The sequence below is a fragment of the Phaseolus vulgaris genome, chromosome 6, assembly GCF_051622355.1.
Source record: "Phaseolus vulgaris cultivar YP4 chromosome 6, ASM5162235v1, whole genome shotgun sequence".
Classification (NCBI taxonomy): Eukaryota; Viridiplantae; Streptophyta; class Magnoliopsida; order Fabales; family Fabaceae; genus Phaseolus; species Phaseolus vulgaris.
The window spans coordinates 26,876,990-26,901,676 of NC_143503.1; the positions used below are offsets into that span (position 1 = coordinate 26,876,990).

A 24,687-nucleotide genomic window follows, 5' to 3' on the forward strand; every position below is an offset into this window, starting at 1 on the left:
TACTGGAAGGTCCTAGCTGATACCAATTGATATGAACAATCGTGTGTAGAAGCGTCTAGGTCCTCTCGTAAGAGATTTCGAAGAACGATTAGGCTTTGGACAAAGGAAACCTTTAGGTGGCTTCCGATTATACCAAAAACAAGAACAAAGATAGAGAATTGAGTAAAGGAAACAAGGTGCATATATTATTCATATCTCAAATAATAGTTCAATACTCTATTTATAGAGTACTAAATATTACAAATGATAAAGATAAATGATAGAAAGATAAATGATAAAATCCTAACTAATTAAATCCTAAAACTTTAGAATATAACATATACCAGGTGCTAAAGTGTGGGTATTTTGTATCCATTTGAGAAAAGATCAATTGTAATTGTATAGCGGTATCTGAAGTGAAAGAATCAACGAGAAGATTAATTGTATTTGACATTTTTCAGAGTGAAAATAATTTTTATTTTGAGTTTTGTATTTTATTTTTGCACTTGTTTTTTTTTTCAAAAGAATGAAAAAAATAAGCTAACAAAAATACAACTACCACCGACAAAAACACTACAAAACTTACCTCAACCACCAACTTTCACCATCAACCATTACAAGACCATCACTTGAAAATGAAGAAGAAAGTACTACACTCTTCATCATAGTCATCATAGTCACAAGAGTATTGTTGAAATTAAAAAAATACAATGGTGCATGGAAATGTGTGAAGGTGTACGGAGAATTTGACAATAAGAAAACAGCAAACGTAGATTGGAGCTCAAACCTTTTCAATATTTATTGCGGTTTAAGGTAGTTAATTGTGATCTAAAAATTATACAGTTATAGTTTATTGTAATGATCATGTTTTTAACACCTTTTAATAAAAATAAAATGAACATTTCTCTAAAAATAATTATTTCTAAACAGCATGCTTGTAACAGTCAATGATCAATTCAATTAAACAGTGAATTGCAACCTTAAACTTGACATCCCCGATCCACAAAATCCACACAAAGCTCTAGGATGGCTAGTTTTCTGACTAAAATCAATAGGGTCCTCACTGGCAAATGATCCATTAGTATATATGCAGACTAATCCATTTTATCCTGATCCAAGTAATAGAGAATACACCTTTTATCAGGAACATAACCTTCATCTTTCAGGTGTTCCAATAACACGGACAAGAGCCAGAATATACTATCAGCTTGAGGATGCATTTTATCCCCTACTACGAAGCTATTTACTTTCTTTTCGATTTCAATCCAACTAATACCCACTTCTTTTGCTACGCCCATCTCTTTCATTCTCTTGATGGCACGTGCTCTCTCTTTCCATTTCCCTTCACTAGAATAAATGTTGGCCATCAATACATAAGGAGCTGGGCTATCTGGTGTAGCCAAGAATAGTTTATCAGCAGCATATTTCCCCATTTCAGAATCACCATGTATGCTACAAGCACCAAGCAATGCTTGCCAAACTAGGACACCAGGATTCTCAGGCAATCCCTCAATAAAAAATTTAGCTTCCTTAAGAAGTCCAGCCCTCCCCAACATGTCAACAACACAGGCATAATGTTCGGACCGTGGACTTAATCCATGATCTCTAGTCATAGATTCCAGAAACTCCATGCCCTTCTCAACTAAGCCTGCATGACTGCACGCATGAAGCAATGACAAAAATGTAACATCTGTTGGTCCTATACCGTCCACTTTCATAGCATCGTAAAATTGAAGCGCTCTGAAACCATCCCCGTAGCGAGCATAAGCTGCAATCACAGAGTTCCATGAAACTGAATTCTTTTGAGTCATCTCACGAAAGATTTGCAGCGAGTCGTACAAATCTCCACACTTGGAGTACATGTTTATGAGTCCGTTACTAACAAACAGATTTTTACTGAAGTTCTTCTTTATAATTAAAGAGTGAATCTGCTTACCGAAAGTCAAAGAAGTACCAAGAGCAAATACTCCGAGAATGGCAGAAACCATGTTAGGATCAACTTCAATTCCCAATTTTACCATTCTCATAAATATCTGGATAGCTTCCTCCTCGAATCCATTTTGCGTAAAAGCTACAAGTATTACAGTCAAGGAAACCTCATCAAGTTCTTCAGCAAACTCAAAAATCTGCCATGCTGCTTCCAAACTTCCACACTTAGAATACAAATCCATCAAAGCACTTTCAATGCATAAATCCGACTGCATTCCCAATTTCCATAGTATACCATGTATTTTACAGCCATCCAATAAAGCTTGTAAACCTGAACAAGCCATGAGTGCACTCAAATATGTCAAAGAATTAGGACTGACTGACCCACAACGCATTTGATTGAACAATCTCAAACCATCCTCATAAAATTCATTTTTTGCGAGGCCAGATATCACTGCCGTCCATGTTACAACATTCCTCTCAAGCATCTCATAAAAAACCTGCTTACCTTCACTAAAACACCCACATTTAAAATATGATGTTATAAGTGCATTCCCCACTGTAACATCCCTGTCAAACCCACCAACAAAAACCAAACCATGGACCATTTTGGTCACACTAGAGAACTCCAGTCCATCACAAGCTGACAACATTGTAGTCAGCGTTGCTTTGTCAAATCCACAACACACTGTCCTTGACTCATTCATTTGCTTAAAGAACCTAAAACCCGTGTCAAGATCCCTGTTCCTTAAAAACCCAGAAATCATTGTATTCCATGACACGATATCTTTCACAGGCATACGATCAAACAGCTTAACGGCATCCTGCAGTTGACCACATTTTGAATACATACAAAGGAGAGAGTTCCAAACAAAAAGGGCATTGCGGGGGGAGCCATCATAATCGTAAAATGGGGGTTGCTTGATGACACGGGCATGGATGGAAGAACCAAGATTAAGGTTTCCATCTCTGCCGCAAACCGAGAGAAGAGAGCTCAAGTCTGCATGGTTGAGGGCAGATTTTGAGGTTGCAGGAAATGGGTTTTGAAAAGTTGGTGCCTTCATGGTGAAGGGTATATTCAGAGAATCCAGCCATGAAGGGAGATGAGCGTTGAAGTTCCATCTGGATTTCATCCATGAAAGGGAAAACAGTGATGCTAATGGGGGCGCCGAGGATACTATTTCGAACAAAATTGTAAATAATGAGACAAATAAGATGAAAATACAATAAAAAAAATGTGTAGATATATGATTTCATTTTTATTTGTCTACAAAAATTAAGACTTTTTTTTGAAAATAATGCATATAAAAATTAAAATTTATTATTATTATATTAATAAAAGAAGTTATTAAATAATTGTATTTTGAAAAGAAAAGTGTCAAAATATATTTTTCAAAAAAATATTTTTATTGGAAAATCTATTTATAACTTACTCTCAACTCAATCACTCAATACTCATATATTAAAAATAATAATAATAATAATAATAGTTTTCCTAAACTTCAACTATATATAGAAATACGCTTCTTAAATTTTAATTTTATATGAATTGATACTTAAATTTTATCTTATTTATAAATAGATATTTTAAACTCTAATTTTGTTGTTGATAGTTAATTTTTTTTTTCTTTTGAAGTATACGCTTAAAATTTTAATTTTTTTCTAACAAGTTTGAGTTAAACCATCTGCAATGTCAATAATTTTTATTTTTCTTTCTTACGGTTCATTTTTATAAAGAACATAACAAAACGAAAACAAATGAAATTGAAAATCATGAAGGTCTCTCATGCATTTATTAATAATGGCAAGATACACCAGCACAATCCCTGATAAGGTGATTGTTACACAACTTCATAAATGAGTTCACCTCCTTTGTAGTTCCAGCCATGAAGAATTACTCGAGGAGAGACACCTTGGGGTGACTCAAAAGATATATTTATAGGCATTGTCTCTCCTGGGACTAGTGAAAAATAGTTATCAGAGTAATGAACTGGAAGAATTCTTGTGTCTTCCCCTTCCTTGTAGTCCTTCTTTGAAGTATGAACAGAGATTTGAAGAAAGAAAGCAACGCCTACATCAGATCCATTTATCTCTGTAACTTTCAAGCCGCCGTCACTTTTCCCAGAAAAACATCCCTCTATCCCCTTAAAATCAGTTTGATGTTCTTTTCCAACACCAGAATCCAGAGTTTGCAGTGATTGTGTGCCATAAAAACCATCACTTGGCCTAACTGTTGAACTTCTTGACTCTGGACTTTCAGATGAGTTTGTCACATGCATTTGAATATTATAAATGGATTCTTGAATTGAAACCTTCGATGTTATCTTGAGAGGTATTTTCTTCTCCCTATATGGCTCCAATAACTTGTAATCTCCACCAGAAAGATGCAGCCAGTAAAAGTTTCTGGATATAACACGTTTATCTGACATGTTATAGAGTTTCAGAAGAAGAAAGTAGACAGGCTTTGGATCTTTTGACTTTGGATACTTCATCTCAACAATAGGTGCAACTTTTTTTGGCAGCAAAGAGAGATTTTCATTAAGGCTGTAGTACGGGCGTTTTCCTTCAAGATCCCACACTGAAGTTTCAATGGCAACATTAGACAACTCTTCTGATGTAGTATTAACGACCTGTTTTGTGGAGGAAGATAAAAAAAATGCACATACTTTAAGAATTACCATGCATAAATTGCAAAGAAAATTGTAGATCAAACAATTTTCACAATTTCTTTACCCTTCAAATCTTTTTAACTTGCCACTTTGTCTTCCTATCTCAATTTTAACTTGTAAAAAAAATATTCATCAAATCGGTAAAATAATATCTCTATTTTCATGACCTACTACATTTCGATACTCACCTCTATCAAATATGTAGCAAGATTAAGCTGTACATGAATTGGTTCTGCAGCACACCGACAACCATAGAAACCTGCTGTTTGATCAAGTAGATGGTCGTAAAATTGACCTCTCAGACCAGTCCAAGGATTTTGTGTCTTCCATATCAATACACCTGTATATTTACTCCACATGCGAGAAGTCCATCCCTCCAGAAGAGCTCTGTATTGTATGTAGTTAACAAGTTGAGCCTGAGGAGATTATAACATCTAAATTAACCATCAACTTCAGCAAAAAGATCAAGAAAAGTATGATGACGAAATATTCATCACTAATGGCCAACAGGATGAAGGTTTGTACTCTCTTCTTACCTTCAAACAAAAATCATCAAGATCTTTTGCATCACCATAAAGTTGAATCTGATCATGAACCTTGGTTGGTTTTGAGTAAGGAATATATTTATGGTATTCCCATATGGCATTTGGAACTTCTTCAACATAACCATTGGGATGTTTCTTAAACAATGGTATCTGCCAACCTTCTGAAGGCATTGTTGCTCGTATGGTAGCTGCAACTGGCATTCCCACAGAACCAACCTCTGGATTGAATCCATACTTATAGTAGTCATCCTTGAAGAAATCTTCAGGATTTTGAATTTCATAAGGACCATCAGTGAAGTTCCCCATCCCATCAGCAAACCCATCCCACATTGAACCTTGTATGTAAATGCGTGTGCCATCAAGATACTGACTAGGATCTGACAGCGTTGGGGACACATCTCCTACAGGTTTGCTGTTTTCATCCTTACTTTCAAAATGAGGATGAAGCCTTAGATCATATTTTAGAGCAGCGTTTATATCAGCTGGTGGAATTTGCTCATTCCCCCCTACCCAGAGGGCAAGACTGGGATGATTTCTTAGAAGCTTAACTGTGTCTCGTGCACAAAACAAGAAAAGATCATGGTCCAGAGGACCATCTGGATTAGATACTGGGTCACCACGTCCATCAACATCCCCAGTTATCCAAAACTCTTGCCATACCTACAAAATTCAGCCAGCAGCTAGAAAAATTTTCTAAGCCAATACTGCCACTAGTGTAGTATAAAACATAAAGAACACAAGATATTGGCCAGGACCAAGGATTATATGGTAAAACTGTCTAAGCTTCAAACCAGATAACTCATCAGTGACCATCTGGTCTAGCTGTAGCAGGAGTACCACTTAAAATTCACATTTCAGAAATACTACCTGGGTATACCAACATCATAATCACCGCATAGCAACCATTTAAAATCACTATCAAGAAATCCAAACAAAATAATGGATTTTAGAAAAAGAAGATTAGAATCAAATCTCCACTTACACAACATAAAACTACAAAATTAGAGAAGAATAAAAAGTATTCAATAACGAAGATGAACAAAAAAAAACTGCCCTTAGAAGGGTGATTGAGCCATTCAAATTAATACAAACTGCTATCTACATGAAAGTACTCAGAAGTGAGAGAACATAACAAACCATACATGCATGTATGTTACTCAGCTGTGCATACACACATTGAGGGGATTTTATCACATTAATATAAACCATTTCTTTCTACACTTCCAAAGTGGCCTTGCAATTTGAATCTTAATTTGTTCACATGCATATATAAGCAAAAGTAAGGATGTGGTAGCAGTTTTAGCTTACCAGAAGGCCATAATAATCACAGTAATGATAAAATTCTGGTCTTTCAGCCAGCCCACCTCCCCAGCATCGAATCATGTTAAAATTCATATCTGCATGGAATTTTATATCTGTACTATACCGCTTCTTCGAAAACCGCAATAGTCCATCGGACAATATCCAGTTACCCCCTCGAATAAAAATTGGTTCTCCATTGACTTTAAATAATCTGTAAAATTAAATGTAGACAACAAAACATATACAGAAACAATTAAAAAAATGAATCCATTCTACCAAGTAAAAGGTAGATAAATATAAGATTTGAGAAATCACCTTCCACCAGTAGCATTATCAATATGGCTCTCAATTTTGCGGAATCCAAAGTGATGGCTCCAAGAATCAGATTCACCAAATCCTTTAACATCAATGCTAATAACAACATTATACAAAGATTGCTTTCCCATTCCATTCGGCCACCATAAATTGGGCTTGGAGAAGATAAGCTGTTAATTTGGATCATTAGCAGTTGAAAAGAAGCATTGGAACTAAAATCCCAACATGTGCAGAATAACAGGATCAGTAGTAAGAGGATACTTGAAAATACTATCTATTTAGGTTTCCTTGTGTGCAATGTAAACAAAAAAAAAAAAAAATAGTGTTGTCCCTATGATCACTTGGGTTGGTTTAAATTTTTCTATATGCTTTATTGTTTTATCTATCCAGGATGACATATGTTCAATGTAAAAAAGGGAGCAAGGGTGCCCATATGATAACTTGGCTACTTTGTGATCAGTTGGCTTGTCTAAATGTTTTGCCATCAGCTTTGTTACTTCAGATCATAGCATAAACAGTAAAGAAAGACATCAAGTAACAACTTACAAATTATGGATGTTAATTTGTAATATATATTCATCAAATTTATCCAAACATATCTGAACCTTTGTTCCTTTGATAGGTAAGGAAATATAAGAGCTCCATTATTATTTAGGATATTGTGAAGGTAAACACAATCATGCAGTGTAGTAAATAAAGATTGTCTGGTTACAGTACAAGCTCAAGAAATTATAGCACACTTCAATTATAATTACAGTAAATTAGAGCTATCTAAAAGTTAGACAAACTCATATAGCACAAACACATGACATAAGCCATATACATAAACATACACCATGGATGTCCAAGAACCAAGAGAATAAGGGTGTGAAATTGAACAAATTTCTTAAAATAACCAAATTCATTGATAAAGGTGTCTTGAATTAACAATTAAGTTCTTCAAATGTACTAAAGGTGTACGCACATTGAAAAAAAAAATTGTCACAAGCATAATGAATGCAATCACTGACCTCCGGAAATGTATATTGCACCCTTGAGTTTGCAGGTACCGAAAGATTTTGAGTTTGAAGATGCTCTACTAAGAAAATGCTATCCTCGGGTTCTAGTGTCACTTGGACACTCAAAGAACACTCAGCAGTCCGGGAGCTCTTGTTTTGCAACTCAATCGTTGTATGTAGATATGCCTTCTTATAGTCATCAGAAAATGTTGAAACCAGGTGCGGATCAATTATTTTTACTGGCTGCACCAAACACAGACATTAAAATTATCCCACCAAGGAACAACTAGAAGCACCATCGTCTATAAAAGAAAGACAATCAACACTTTAGAATATTTAATTGGGTTTGTTGATAGCATGGACTGCACTAAAAGCTAAAATGAGCATAGCAATTCTATGTCTGGTTCACGCCTCTGCAATATCCTAGTTTAGTTTTCCAAACATCTCGATGACTCCCCGGACTATATTTCATGAAGCGGGCGTATGCTTGGATTTGGAGTTCATCAATATTTACTATGAACTACAAAAACAAATTAGTTAGGAGCAAAAATGCAATAAGCACAGAAGAATCAAGAAGGGAAATGAAAGGCCTCCATAATTGGTCTCAGCGGCAAATCCTAAAGTGATTAAAAAAACAACAGTGAAGACTTTGGGATGTACTTAAACAATTAATACTACTCACCCCAGTAACAGAAATAGAAACCTCGTCCCATATTCCAGTATTCCTATCTCTGCAATCATATTAAACACTAGCATTAGTTATAGATGCACTTTGCCAATGACCACACATCAATACATTTATACAAACAAGTATTAACAATGTCACCTTATAGGAGCCATCCAATCCCAACCTTCAACATATTGTGTGGCCACATCCTTTCCTATCTACAAAATACCCGGAAAAAATTAATTAGATATCCAGAACGCGACAACAAGCATTGTTCCTCTTCCTCTTTCACTGTCGTCCTAACTGATTCCAGAAATTATGAAACACATGAAATTGATATTTAAAGGTTTCATGTAACAGGAAGGTTAAGTAGTTGAAAAGGATAAAATTAATTGATCAGAAGTGTGAGCTTAATTTCCAACCTCGTGATCACCACCTTGTCCCCCCGTGGGAGGAATTCTCCCTGGATGATCTGGAGGATGAACAAGAACAGCAAGCAGGTTTGTGCCATCAGCATGAACAATATCGGTGACATCAATGGAATGCCTTCGAAACATCCCTTTTGGTAGAATGATTTCATGGCCATTCAAATACACATCAGCAGAGTAATTAATTCCACGAAAGTTCAGATCACAGTGCTCATTGCTTGACTGCAAATGCAAAGGGGTCAAGTAATTAGTGATGCCCCTTCCATCAAAATAAGAAACCACCATCGTATATTCAAAAGCAGATTAATGTTAAGACCCTAAAAGGTTTTAAAAATGGACTCTCCACAGCTGCAACTTGAAGCTACATCACCCACATTTGTCAACAAACTTTAGAAATATCCAAGATCATACATAGCTAAACTAAACCACAACTGTGAGCCTATGACTACCCACAATTTAAGACCTTACAAACTGTATACTGTTCTCTATGTTTGGAAAACTAATTTCAAAAACTTGAAACCACAAAATATCAGTATAAGAAAATTGAAATCAAAGGGTACCACTTGAAAATCCAAATCTGTAAAATGTAGAAGAGGTCAATCACAACACGTACAAGTTTGCAGTTAAAGGTTGTAAAGAACCAGAAGGTGTAATAGTCTCTTCCAGAATCAGCAATGTCAACGATGTGTTCATTTTGCAGACCATAAAAAGGATCGGGCACAACTTTGTTCTTCACCAGGGTCGCCAGAACACTGTTATATGATATCACATTGTGAGGAATCAAGTAAACATTGTATTAAAGTAAGTAAAATAACAGAAATGGAAATAAAGTTGTGATTACGTTGCTGGAACGAGAGCTTCCATCCATGGTGAAGTGGGGCCAGTTGGAGGGTGAGTAGTGGTGAGCTGGGTTCCGGTGAATTTCACCTCAGTGGACCTTGCTGCGACCCACCCTGAATCCAGCGTTGTCTTACGGTGTTGCTCCGCCATCACCGAAAAGCTTAGATCGCAGAAGAGGCTTGTTCTTCATCGCTGCTCTTGGTGAAGCGGTTAAATAAGAAAGACTCTTGGCGTGACAAACTTGAACTTTGCTCCTGCCATGTGACGATCGTGACGATCTCCGTTAAAAGATGTACATTGAATTAAAAGGAGCTGTTAAAGTAGCAAATTAGCAAGGTTTAGACAAGTTATAACCTCCTTTAACCTCCATTAACATTACCAACCCCAACGCCTAACTTTTTGAATTTTTAAATATTATTATAACAATATTATATTACAAATTTATAATTATTATTTTTTATTAATTTATATCTATATATATAAAAAAATTATTTAATATACTTATTTTATTATTAGTACAATAAAATATTTTTTCATTGAATTATTTAAAAAATAAAATTATTTTTTTAAGTAAAATTTAGGAAATAATTTTTTTATACCAATTAATTCTCATTTTTTCTAATTTCTTATTTTAAAATAACAATCACCTTCATTTCATTCTCTAGATATAACGTGATATTATATATCATTCTCACATCTAGATATAACGTGATATTATATAATCTAACAATCTTTATATTACAATGGTTAGAAAAATTGAAGGAGAAGTGTAATTAAATTACTAAAATACCATAAATGATATAGTGGTGAAAATAGAACCACATTCAGTTAATAGTGTTACTACATTACTTGGTCTCGAATGTGTTTCATTATGATTAGAGGCAAAAATATAATGTGATGTTAAATAAATGAATAAAATTATATAATAATTTTTTTTTAATGTTATATATTATTTAGTCTTGTGTTTCATTATCATTAGACCTGTGGTACAAAAGTATAATTTATTATGTTAAATAAATAAATGAAATTATATAACAAAAAAATTAAAACAATATATATGTGTAAGTAGTTTTTAATGTAACAATATATACACATTTTTAGACTACAAATTAAATATTAAATATAACTGCAAAAAAATGTAATCATATATTTAGTTATATAAAAAAAATATATAAGAATAATATATAATATGTTGCCTGCATTATTTATTGATAAAACTAAACGTCGAAGAGATGTCAATCTTATTTTTTGAACAATAGTTTCTAATTTAAAATTAATTTAGAATTTAAAATAATTAGTAGTTAAAATTTTGGTAACTAATGTTTGATATCAGTAGAATGAAGTTCAGTGTTTAACTGTGTAAATTAAAATTAATGATTCAATCAATATGGTCATCCTACAAAATAAAGTACAAAATAAAATATAAATATACTCTCACAATAAATGATAATTCAACTGATTCAATATCTAATTTGAAAAAACATTAGCATATTTCTTTATCTATATTTTGAAAGTATTGTCAACCATTCAATATTTACTACCAAAATCTTTTACAGGACCTGTTCCAATCAGATTTTGTTTTGATAAACAATGATAACACAAAGTCATGTTTTTAGTTGTTCAACTCTGTAAATTAAACTCAATGATACTGTCTTTCGACAATAAATCAAAAGATTTTTATTGTTGAGTTCGCCCCACGCTTTTGGTTAAATTGAGAGCATCATAAGTTAAAACATTTTTAGGACACCTCGAAGAATGTTGTGAATATATGGAGTATTGGAGATGTTGGACATAGAGTGCAGAGACGTGCAAAAAGACAAAATCAGTTATGATTTTTTCTGATTTTTTGCCTACTATTTTTTATAACTCTTATTGTATTTCTCTGTTGTATTTCTTTCTGTTGTGCATATTATAACTCACAGAGTATCCTATTTATAGACTTTAGGAAACTCTTATAGAAAAATCTTCATTATGGCCTTAAAATCCCACTAACATAATTAAAATTTCACTCACAACTTTTGACCTTTCACATATCTAAACTCTCATTCTACTATTTTATAGTACCTTATAATTTTAAAACCCACAAATTACATTTAAAGTTTATTCAACACTTTTTTTAGCTTTTCTGTTTTAGCTTTTTGGAGGTAAGAGTGTAGTGTTTAGTAACATAAAGTGCGGTCTCATGTGTGAGAGTGGAGTGTGGTGCTAGGAATGACAATGTTGGCTGATCCGTCTCGCAAAATGCGGGTCAGGTTGGTCCGTCAAGACCAGCTCGCATATAATTTTTTGTATTTTAGAAATTCAATAAAAAAAAGTGTATAGTTCAATCCAATTTGAAAAACCATTATTGACAGCGTTTCTTTTTCTATATTTTGAAAGTATTTAAACAACCATTCAATATGTATTAACAAAATATTCTGAGTACGTGCTTGTTTTAATTTGTTGTGACAGTAACGGCACCACACAACATACCGAACACAAGCCTTTTTTTGTGAGTCAACGGACAAATCCTGTTATGGGTTTCTGACACGGACATTCGGCAAACACGAAGACGATACCGTGTCAGAGGCATTGAGCTGGGCCGGACACGACCCAGATTGTGAACACGATGGATACTTCTAAGTGTGGAGGACGAAGAAGATGAAAGGTTGTGACGAAGATTGTGAATGCACCGATGAAAGAAAAAAGAAGATGAAAGGTTGTGAAGGCACGATGAAAGAAAGAAGAAGAAGATGAAGGGTTAGAGAAATTTTGTTAAAAATGAAAGTGAAAAGCTTGGAAAATTAGGATTTATTATTACTGACATGATGTGTCTGCCATACTTTATTTACTTTTACTGTTATAGTGACATGGTGCTTTAACATAAAATTATTTTTTTAAACAGTAATGTTTTATTAAAGATTATAAGGTGACACGGTGTTGTGTTTGGCATAAAATTATTTTTTATAATTTAAATTATTTTTTAAACAGTGATATTTTATTAAAGATTAATATTATAAAATTAAACTTTAACTTAAAAGAAATAAAATAGTTTAAATTACAAATTTTTTATATTTAATTATAATATTTTAAATAACTTCAAATAAATATAACTTTATTAACTACTAGTTATTGATAAATATTGATATGATGATATAAATGTAATCAAATATTATCCATAGTAATTTATGTATTTTATAAAAAAAATCAAAATATAAAGAAGAGAAAATCAAATTGTGAGATATTGCAGGAGATGATTTTTTAGTAGATAAAAATATAATTCTTGAAATTGCTAATTTATCTCTTGATGAATCAAAATTATAAACCGTATTTTTCAATGAACAATTGAAAAAAATTATAATTTAAATATGTTTACATTTTGTTAAAATTTTTTATAAATATTTTTTTTTAATTTTTTCAAATTAAAAAATATATTAGTATATTTTAACATTATGAGAAATATATAAATTCTTGGGATACAGACGTACTATGCAGGAAGTGTAGTATGAAAATCGTATGCAGATGTGTGGTAAAGTGCTGCACCAAGTTAAAGACAAAACCGGTTAGGATTTTCTGATTTTTTACTTTTTGAATTTGATTTTCTTCTTTTTTTTTAGCTTTTTTTTTAGTTTTTTTGAGTGTAACCGTGTTTTGTAAAATTATGTGTGTGGAAAATTAGAGAGTGAGAGATGTACGGTGTGTTGCCTTTTTTTGAAGAGCGAAGGGAGAAAAGAAAAAAAATAAAAAAAAGTGTGGCCTATGGGTAAGAGGGTGGAGTGTGGGTACTACCTTGTAACATATGTTTGTCCTGCGTTTGTTCCGTAAAATGCGGGTCAGGTTAGTCCTTCGCACATAAGGATTCGTCCACGTACAATTTTTTTATTTTAAAATTCAATAAAAAGGTTTGTTACTATTGAAAATTAATTTAAATATAAAGAAATGCATTGCCGAATGGTCTAGGACCTATCAAAACTCGATACTAACGGAATGATATTAACCGAAGCTTATATTAACAATAATTAAACTATACGAAAAATTAGATATTACGAACTTCAATTATAGTAATGTCTTAATCTAAGTCCAACAGCAAAGGGACTCATCAAATATTATAAATAAACAGAACAACTAAGACAAAGACAAATATACTTTATTATTATATTGTATTGAAGTTTTTTTAATTTAACTTAATTGAATTATGAGTATTTATATCTCGCATTTAACTACTATACTTATTTTATTTTAATTAATAATTTCAACACATTAATTATATTGATATTAGTCTAAATGAATCCAAATTAATGTAATTTATAACATATTTTTTTTAATTAATAATTTAAACACATTAATTATCTTGATATTAGTCTAAATGAATCCAAATTAATGTAATTTATAATATATTTATTGATATTAAATAAATATAAAGCTAAATTCATCTCTTTCAACTCTTGGTTACGTTTGTTCCACCAAAACTCAATATTGGTGTAATAGGCTAACAACGACTTGTATATATTATTAAAAATAAATAAAAAAATATTATTAAACAGTTACACTTTTTTTTTTCTTAAAAAATGTTAGGAAAGACTTAGTTTACGATGGACTCCCGAAAGAAATGTGAAAAAAAAATGAATAGACAAGGGTGAAGTTGTTATGTTTAAAAATGTGCTTTAAAAAAAGTGATTATTATTGAATAATTATTATAAAAACAAATTATTTATGTTTGATTATAATTATAAAAGTGTGTTTTTAATTAAAAGTATATAAAACAGCTTCTTCACTAATTTCGAAATGAGTTGGTTGGAAGCTTATTTTTTACTTCTACATTTTTTTAAAAGTTTAAACAAACACTCAAAAATATAATAAATACTTTGTGAATTGATTTTTTTTTTTCTGGAGAAAACAAACAAATTCATTTATAATATAATCTTAATGGATAATGATATATTTACAATCCACATTTTTATCCAATCACATTACACCTTTCATATTATTATTTTATTATTTTTTCATATCATTTAATTCTAAATTTACCTTTTATTATATATATATATATATATATATATATTTATTTCTAAACCCCTAAAAGAGTTTTATACAATTCTATAGCTTATCATTTTCCAATCTTTAACACACATCCACCACCTTTATTGTAAGTGATTAAAAATCACTAAAAAAAAACCCTGTAATACTACTGTGAAATATTACCACTTTATTTAATTTAAAATAGATAATTATTTTGTTGTTAAATTAAAAGATGCTTGCATTATTATTAGACTGTTTCATGATTGAATATCATGTTAATTAGGTATCATAATTTCAAAATGCAAACAAAGTGAAGTTTATTTTGTTAATATTGTGAATCAAAGCAGAATGAAGAAAAATGTTCCAAAGTCTATAAAGTCAATATTAATTAGCAACAACACTATAAGGGTTAAATCCAAACCTTTATGGATCATGCAACACCACCATGTTTGTTCTAATCTGAATGATAATTACCCTTTCTAGGATCTTCCACCTTCATCTTCCAATGGCCATCAGACAAACTAGAATTCCCTGCTATCCTTCTCCACTTCACGATCCTCTCATTCATTTTCTGTGTAAGTCCACAGTAAGATTGCAACTCTTCAGGCATAGCATCATAAACCTGCCACCACCTCTTGTGAGCAGAATCACTTGCAAAAATATGATGATTCTGCATGTCCCAGTTGCAATCATAGTCCCTATAACACATCCATGGCTTCAAACCCAAGTAGTGTATGGCATAAACGTCCTCAGGGACTTCACGTTTCTGGTCCTCGCTATGAAAAGTTTTGAGCTGATTAACCTTGGCTGGCAAACGGTGCCACCACGTGAAGATCTCGTTGAGAAAACCTTGGTCACCACCGTTGTAGGAACGTACCTCGAGGGTTTTGTTCATCATCTTTTGGAAGATGCATTGGGATGGCTCGATCACCATCAAGCCCGAGTTGAACAAGACTTTCTCGTTAGGTGCTGCTGACAACTGAGGGTACACGAACAAATGGTCGAGGTTGTTGAGGAGTACGAGGTCGGAGTCGATGAAGATGATTTTGTCGTAGGTGGTGAGTTGCCACATTCGTAGCTTGCTGTAGTTCCACTGGTTGTATGCACCCCTTTTGGCAAAGGGGCTGAAGATGCGTTTCATGCGTTGGATCTTCCACCCTGCAGCTTTTAGACCAGTTATGGATTCAGGACCAATGGATTTGTCAACGAGGAGGAGAAGATTGTTTGGAAAATTGGTATTTGCTTGAAGAATGCTTTGAGCAAGTGCTATTGCACCACATACATAAGCTTCTGAAGAGTGAAGAATAGATACGTAGGCTAGCTTTGGAACACCTAAGAAATTTCTCCATATCTCTTTACCTGCAAAACCATTACTCATACAATCTTGATCATAAAACTGAATAAATTTATCTTTTATATATATGTATGTGTTGATAATTGTAAATTAAAAAACTTTACTAAAAAAATCATATTTCATTGTATATAAGTGAGTGCAAACCTCAATCCCATAAGCCGGTTTTATGGGATTGAGTTAGGCTTAAAGTTCACTTCGTAATATGGTATCAGAGCCATTTCGAGTCTATCCTGGTGAGTGTTTATTGGGCTTATCAGGTCACACGCTATCTGGTCGTTATTGGATCACCCATAATATGTTATCCAAGCGGTCACTCTCGACGTGAAGGGTGAGTTGAAAATCCCACATCGATTAGAGATTAAGACATTTTTTATTTCTATTTCATGATTTTCTTGTAATGCATCCATCCATCAGTGTATAATTGTGATTTGATCAATACAATTTCAGTAGTATAATTAGGTTTTTTTATAAAGATTAAAATATCTAAAATATTTCATTTTAATTTAATTGATTCACTACTAATAAAAATAATTATTTATGATTTATCTCTGTCAATAAACATGTAACTAATAATTTTTTCAAAACTTATTATTCTAAAAGATTGTTGGAGTGTGCTTTTATTTATTCATGCAACTTCCAATTTTTTTTATTAATAAACCTTCCAAAAAATTTGTTATTGTAGAGAACTAAATTTATTAAAATAGTGTTATTATGATGAATCATCACATTGAAATCAAATATTATTTATAATCATCACAATAAATATTATTATTAAGGTTAATAGTTATGTCTAATAACAGCTATGACACAATTCTTTGCTTCTTCCTTCATGCTTTGAAATTTTGAACATGTCATTGCAAACAGATTTTCAAAAGTTCATAAAATGATTATAGTTTAATATATGAAAAATAATATTATAATGTTACTAAAGTTATAACTAAATAGATAAATCATAAGCCCAGGTCTAAAAGATGACGGTTAGAAAATTCAGAGTTAATTATAGAATAAATTATACATAATTTTTAGATACTCATGTCTTTACTTATATGAAAAATATGAAAATAGGAGAAAGTATTAAAAGTTACTACACCAGCACAATCTGGCTAAGAGGTTGGGTATACGGAATAATGTGTGTACGGATTTGGAAATTATGATTAATTAAGGAAGATTGTAAATTACAACATTCCTTAACTGCTAAGAAATTTTCTATTATATCGTAAGTTAATATAAATAAAACTTTTATTCATCATCAATCTAAGATCAACTAAGCTATCTGAAAAAAAAAACTATCAACTAATAAAAAATATCATAAAAAATTAATTACTAAGAAGTAAATTTAAGTTTATTAGATAAAATTTACATTATTTATATATAGAAATTTTTTATAACAGTCAATAAGTTTAATAACTAAAATAAATTATAGTCTAACTCAATCGTAAATCTGTTTATAAAATAAAATATGTATATATTATGAAATATTTTTATTTTAATTATTGTGAGATATCTAACATTAATAATTTTAATTTTCAATGAATGTAGTAATTTGATTTTTCTTTTCAAAGTCCCAAAACATTGTTTAAAAAAAGTAAAATTAAAAATTTTAAAAACAAGGAAACAATATTAAAAAAAAAACATATATCAACCATAGAAGGATTAAGGTGTACCTGTTTTTGCATAATCAGAAGCAATTTGACATGAACCAACAGGCATAAGTGTTTTCTGTTTTAGGGTCCATAAATCAGGTTTATACACCCAATATTGCTGTTCATGTTTCAAAAGGTTGTCACATCTGAAAATCTCTTCCATGGGACCACAAGAACCAACAAACACAACATACACATTCCTATGATGATTCTCCATCTTGTTCAACCATCCACTTCTCACAGCCAAATTTGCCACCACCAAATTCACCTGCAACCTAAACACATCTCTAACCCCACATGGAACCTTTGCCACCACAGCATTCAGATCTTCAAAATTCTCCAACTTTGGCATTGGAATTCTTGGGCACTTGGCTTCACCCCACTTCCCATTTTCATCAATCCATTCTGGAAAAATCTCCTCCCATTTCAAATTCCCATCAACATGATCAAAATCCACAAACACACTCTCCACTTTACCCTCAAGTGACTCCAATTCTTCATACACATCACCATCATCTCTAGCATCAATGTTAACAAGACCTACCTTAACTTTCTTCCTGTTATTCAAACCTTTTCCTATGAGATCAAACCAAGGAGGACTTGGTCTTGGCTTGTGATCCACCTCAACAGTTGTTTTGTTCATCCTCTTGTGCTTCTCTGAAACTGTGAACACCAAGAAGGGTAGGGACACAAGTAAGATGCAAATCACAAAACGTTTTCGCCTTGAATGAGATCGAGAAGAAAAGGACTTTACAGAAACCATTTTTCTTCTCCTTTTGAGTTTGGTGAATGTGGCTTTGGTGTTGATGACTATTTGAAAAAAAGGTTCCTTTGTGTATTTATACTCAACAAGTTTTAAATGATGATTTTATCATAGAGTTTAAATTCTATGTCCCTTTTACACAATCAAACAATTTTATAAAACATTATTAATATGATTTTCAAATAAATATTAAAAATTTATAATATATATATTTTAATTAAACTTTAAATATAACTCAACGATTTAATCGTTGTATGAGTTAAGGTTTGTTGAGTTTAGAAATTTTTATTAGTATAAACTATAATAACTCGACTTTAAATTTAAGTTAATCTTATAAAATTGACTTATAATTAAAATAAAATTTATAAAAAATTCTTATTTTTAAGTGGAAGTCAAATTTTTAATAATATAGTGCTTTATAATTTTATAATTTATAGTAATGTATATACTAATAAAAGTGTGAATTTTTTTAATTTCACCATATTTTTGTCATTAAAAATAAAAAATGTTAATTTTAGAGTTTAAGAAGTCATCTTCGATTATAATTTATTCCATGACATTGAAGTTTAATTCGCAACAATTTTTTTTTTACTTTTATAAAATAATTAATCAGAAGATTCACTACAAGAAAATCATGAAATAGAAACCAATTTGTAGAAATCAAAATAATTAGTTGTAATGGTAACTAAATTATAGATCATTTTATAAACTAAAAAGAAATTTGGTTTCTAAATTAGTTTCTATTATTTTCTATTATTGTTAAATAGTTTCTAAATTGGTATCTAATTAGCAACTAAGGTTTTAACTACCAATTATTTAGTTTCTAAATTTGGTAGCAAAAACTTTGGTTGCTAATTAGATATCAATTTAGAAACTATTTAACAATAATAGAAACTAATTTAGAAACCAATTTTTCTTTTAGTCTCTAAAATGGTCTCTATTTTAGTTCCTATTGTAACTAATTATTTTGGTCTCTAAAAATTGGTTTCTATATTTCATGATTTTCTTGTAGTGATTTCAAATGGAAACAATAGATATTCATGTAATATAATAAACTCACGAGAACCAGAATAAATTATTAAAGCCACGAAAATAGGATTTTACAATAACTATATATGCATATATCTCTAAAGCAAAGCTATTTTTAATTTAACTCAAAATGAGACAAGTTCCAAGTTGGATTACAGCACTTTATTTTTAAACTTAATACCTAGTTAGAGTGTTTTTGTAAATTATAGTTTTGTTTGGATTTTACAATCTGATTAACCTAATTAATTTAACACTTAATGCAGCAAACTCATTAATACTATATCGTCATACCAATTACAGTTATAGTATGCTATTTAATTAGTAATTACACTTTATAAGTTTTAACTCTTATTTATAGTCACTTTAATATACATATTTAAATGAATTTTCTAAAATTGGATTTTTTATTTCTTTTATAATTCTTTATTATTCAACTAATTAAATTCAAATTTAAAAATATGGTTCTACTTTTTTATTAATTTACATATACAAATCCTAAGTCAATTACAGGTTTATAAACAATAAATTTCATCAATAACCCAAAATCACTTTCTATTTAGAACTTAATATTATAAGAACTTGTATGTATATTAACATGTAATAGCTTTTAAGATGTTTTCTTAATTGATTGTATAAAACTTGTACCCTAAAATTAATTTATTTTGCCTATTTGTTATGCCGGATTAGATATAGTAATATTATATTAATTCATATAGAATTTGTAATATCGCTATATGAAAATTATCTCATAAAAAAATAATTTTATTCAAAAAAATAATTAATTAGTATATTGATTAAATTAGATTCTATTAAAGAAAAAAAATATTGATATATAAAAATAGTTTCTATTATTTTATTAAATTATTTTTTAAATTGATATTTAATTATAATTAAAATTTTAGCTACCAATTAATTTAAATTTTAAAATTAGTAACAACAAATAGGTAATTAGATAATAATTTAAAAATTATTTTAAAGTTTTTATTAATAATAAAAATTATTTTAGATACCAATTTTTGAAATAATATATAATTTAGTAATTAATTATTTTTTCTTTAGAATTAATTTCTGTTAATGACTTTTTAATGGACATTCATACTTCTCTATTTAAAACTGATTAAAAGTATAAAATGTCATAATATTTTATTTTTTAATAAAAAATATATTTTTTTTCTCACTCAATTATCCTCCATCATTTCTCACCTATATGATTTTTTTTATAATCTGAAAAATTATAATGCAATGGTTAACACAACAAGTCTCTTTCGTCTTTCGTCATTCCGTTGGCATGATGCATTTTTCATCCAGAATTTAGGATGCTTATGGGAATGAAGAAGCACTTAAAGAATGAAATAAAAGGTTTAGGTATTAATGGTAAGGACGTGTGAGTTGTGGAAAGAATTTGAAAAAAAAGTAGGAATAATAGTCATTTCAATAAGGTGGGTGGAGAGTTAATGAATCACAATGTTTTAGTGTTACTCATCTTTATCATTTTTTAGGATATTTTTTCTATCCATATTTTTTATTCTTGTTAGTTGATGGGTCTGGTCCGATAATTAGTTATTTATTATCGTTTCCTAACCTCTGTATCTAACATTATATTTTGTATTAATTAGTGACTAAAGGTGGAGAAGTTACAGTTCAATCTATATATACTTGATTATATAAAAAAAAATAATATAATACACAATACAAAGAATATTCTCAACTTATATTTTATCATATACTCATTATATTTTTTGTTCTTACTCAGAGTGTCATCGCAGAGAAGGAATCTCCCTCTTTTCTCCAAGGTTTAATCACTAGAGGTCGAAAGAAGACCACTAAGAGCTCATCCGGACCGACCACGAGCTGACGAGAACATTTCATAATAGGTCTCCAAATTATAAAATAAACACGATATTATTCAAACATAAATTATAAAAAGTATTTAATAAAATTAAGTCTCTTTTAATCATTTTAAACTCACTACAAGAAAAACTTGATTTAGCTTCCAAATTTTTGTGTGGGCCATTTGCGGACGCTATTCTCGTCGGCCAAAATGAGTAAAAGCCACGCAAGATTTACATTCGACGCAAAACGGACGCATATATTGATTTAAATTTTTTTTTTTAAAAAAAATTTTGCGTCGGCCGCGGCCCACGCATATGCGTCCATTTTGTGTTGCCCATAGAACCCACACATATGCGTCCGCTATAGCCCACGCATGTTTAGAATTTTAAAATTTAAATATTTTTAATGTATAATAAATATTTTAATTTTGAATTCTTTATTATATTTATTTTAGAATTATTTCATAATAAATTATTTAATTTATCAATTTTGAATATAAATTAATTAAATTAGATTTATTAAATTAAATAAGCGTTTGATTTAAAATTAATTGAGTAAAATAAAATATATATTTAAATTATTTAAATGTTATATAAAATATTTGTTTATTTTAAATATTATTTATTTTAAATTTATTTTATTTATATATTGTCATAACTATTTTATTTTTGAAATTATGATATAAATTAGTTAAATTAAATTTATTAAATATTAATACTAATAATATGTATAATAATATTTATAATAATATTAATTATAATATTAATAATAATGTTAATTATAATATTAATAATAATGTTAATTATAATATTAATTATAATGTTAATTATAATATTAATTATAATGTTAATTATAATATTAATTATAATGTTAATTATAATATTAATTATAATGTTAATTATAATATTAATTATAATGTTAATTATAATATTAATTATAATGTTAATTATAATATTAATTATAATGTTAATTATAATATTAATTATAATGTTAATAATAATATTAATAATAATTTAATAAGTATAATTTATTTTATTATTATTATTAATAATTATATTAATATGTATAAATTATATTAATAATAAATATAATAAAAATGATAATATGACCAAAAAATTTCTCTGGTCTAGTGGTTAATGCTACCCTGGGTCACTGGAATGACTCAAGTTCAAATCCTGACTGCTGCAGTTTCCTTGGAATATTAATTTAGGGGCTTGGTTTCGAGTCTTATGACTTGGGTTCGATTCCTATCTAGTGCAAAATGTTTCCAATATCTATAAAAAATATAAATAGTAATTAGTAATAATGAGAAAATTAAAAAATTAAATTTTTGTAATTATGCGTCGGATAGGCCCACGCAAAAGCCGTCGCATGTGCGTCCGCTTTTTGCGTGGTTGCGTGGGCCAAGCCCATGCAAAATGCGTCCAATTTGCTGGCCCACGCTAATTTCGATTTGCTTCCAGGGTTTTTTCGTGGGATGCTTAGCGGACGCAACGTTTTTGAAGTTTTGCGTCCGTTTCTGGCCCACGCAAATCCATCATTTTCTTGTAGTGACTTATAAAAAAAAATCAAAACGTTAACCTACCAAACATTCTATACCACTAACTACTCTAAATCATAGCAGATTTTAGTATTTTCAACAATAACAATAGTTAAAAAATAACTTCCTCTACCTGGAATTTACTTATAGTCATACCAAAAGATAAAAGTGACTAAAGTAGTTGAAAACTAAAAAAAAAATTGTCACCAATAAGCTTAACACCAAAAACAACCAAAACACAAATTAAAAAGAGAAGTAGTTGAGAGGATAAAAATTCTCAACAATTAGGACCAACACAAAAGTTAATTTGTCACAAGCCCACGCAAAATGCGTCCAATTTGCTGGCCCACACTAATTTCGATTTGCTTCCAGGGTTTTTTCGCGGGATGCTTAGCGGACGCAAAACGGACGCATAAGCGTCCGTTTTTGAAGTTTTGCGTCCGTTTCTGGCCCACGCAAATCCATCATTTTCTTGTAGTGACTTATAAAAAAAAATCAAAACGTTAACCTACCAAACATTCTACCACTAACTACTCTAAATCATAGCAGATTTTAGTATTTTCAACAATAACAATAGTTCAAAAATAACTTCCTCTACCTGGAATTTACTTATAGTCATACCAAAAGATAAAAGTGACTAAAGTAGTTGAAAACTAAAAAAAAAATTGTCACCAATAAGCTTAACACCAAAAACAACCAAAACACAAATTAAAAAGAGAAGTAGTTGAGAGGATAAAAATTCTCAACAATTAGGACCAACACAAAAGTTAATTTGTCACAAATATAAGCGAATTATAAAGAATAAGAGATTATAAACCAAAAAATAATTATCTTATATGTATCAAAATCTAGTAAAATAGAAATCTTATATAATCTAATATCGTATAGATCATATGATTTATTTGTGAATGAGATAAGAAACAAAATCAAAAGGAGGTGAAAAAAAATGGACTTAAAGATCCAACATATTTCATTTAACCCACTAATTTGATGATATTAGAATAAATAATCAAGTTAATTTTTATTTTTTTATAAACTAAAATATACTATGTATTCATCAGGTGAGTTTAAGTCACATTTAAATAATGAGACTCGAACTTATCAAATAAAAATAATTATCTTTTAATTATCAGTCATAATTTTTGGACTAATAATAAATAAAATCAATAATCAATATAAAAGTCAAGGTTATATAAGTTTAATTATACAGGAATAATTAAAAGTAACATTAGTTGTCCGTGACATAAACCAACAAAATAAAATAACTAATTTAAATTATTAATTTTTTTATATTATATTGTTTGAAAAATATAATTATATAACTGTATAGTAAATTAATATATATATATATATATAATATTTCTTTCAATTTTTTTAATTAGAAGTATTAATTAACTAATTAAAAGCTTAAAATATATTTACAAAATTAAATATATTTTTAATGTTTATATATATATAATTAAAAATAAAAAAGTACTAAAACTTAAAAAAAAATCTCAGTTTATTTTTTTGAATAGGACTCCCATAGTCCATTCAAACAATGATAAATGACTGCACCATAATCTACTACTATGTAACAAATTAAAATAGAACCAATTAGTTTTAACACTTAGTTGATATATATATATATATATATATATATATCATTTTTAAAATTTATTGATGTTGGAAGAAAATGAAAGCTTCATTAAGTTTTGGAATATATAGTGTTGTGCCCAAATTGATCCAATCAAATGGAATTGGTTCCATTTTTTGTCAAAACATATATACACAATATTCTTTGGAGTGTCATTTCTGAAACCCAAAGGAAAGAATACACTTTTGTTAATATTCTGCAGAAAGAACCAAAAGCAAA

The 24,687-nt window shown here is 29.8% G+C and overlaps 3 protein-coding genes across 3 annotated transcripts; all 3 read right to left on the minus strand.

Moving 5' to 3' along the window:
- Positions 1-914: 914 nt before the first annotated feature.
- Positions 915-3,105, minus strand: LOC150027321 (Tetratricopeptide repeat (TPR)-like superfamily protein). Its single transcript, XM_090302983.1, has one exon. The coding sequence runs from the start codon at positions 3,039-3,041 to the stop codon at positions 1,074-1,076; it is 1,968 nt and encodes a 655-aa protein (XP_090159109.1). The 5' UTR covers positions 3,042-3,105; the 3' UTR covers positions 915-1,073.
- Positions 3,106-3,672: 567 nt separating this feature from the next.
- On the minus strand, positions 3,673-10,016 carry LOC137831698 (mannosylglycoprotein endo-beta-mannosidase). The gene is made up of 11 exons (XM_068639481.1): positions 9,674-10,016; positions 9,446-9,584; positions 8,827-9,054; positions 8,564-8,622; positions 8,420-8,468; positions 7,750-7,980; positions 6,740-6,909; positions 6,431-6,635; positions 5,114-5,782; positions 4,766-4,993; positions 3,673-4,538 (listed from the first exon to the last, which is right to left on the minus strand). Exons 1-11 carry the CDS (start codon positions 9,820-9,822, stop codon positions 3,750-3,752), a joined length of 2,916 nt encoding a protein of 971 aa, XP_068495582.1. The 5' UTR covers positions 9,823-10,016; the 3' UTR covers positions 3,673-3,749.
- Positions 10,017-15,012: 4,996 nt separating this feature from the next.
- PGSIP4 (plant glycogenin-like starch initiation protein 4) lies at positions 15,013-18,466 on the minus strand. Its single transcript, XM_068641476.2, has 2 exons — positions 17,689-18,466; positions 15,013-16,029 (listed from the first exon to the last, which is right to left on the minus strand). The coding sequence occupies exons 1-2, from the start codon at positions 18,428-18,430 to the stop codon at positions 15,125-15,127; spliced, it is 1,647 nt and encodes a 548-aa protein (XP_068497577.1). The 5' UTR covers positions 18,431-18,466; the 3' UTR covers positions 15,013-15,124.
- Positions 18,467-24,687: the final 6,221 nt, after the last annotated feature.

Coding starts and splice junctions, on each gene's coding strand:
- LOC150027321 (XM_090302983.1), bottom strand. CDS start 3,041: ATGAAATCCAGATGGAACTTCAACGCTCATCTCCCTTCATGGCTGGAT.
- LOC137831698 (XM_068639481.1), bottom strand. CDS start 9,822: ATGGCGGAGCAACACCGTAAGACAACGCTGGATTCAGGGTGGGTCGCA. Junction 7,981..8,419: donor TTTCTATTTCTGTTACTGGG/GTGAGTAGTATT, acceptor TGTTTGGTGCAG/CCAGTAAAAATAATTGATCC. Junction 6,636..6,739: donor GATAATGCTACTGGTGGAAG/GTGATTTCTCAA, acceptor TTAATTTTACAG/ATTATTTAAAGTCAATGGAG.
- PGSIP4 (XM_068641476.2), bottom strand. CDS start 18,430: ATGGTTTCTGTAAAGTCCTTTTCTTCTCGATCTCATTCAAGGCGAAAA. Junction 16,030..17,688: donor TTCTGATTATGCAAAAACAG/GTACACCTTAAT, acceptor ATGGTTTTGCAG/GTAAAGAGATATGGAGAAAT.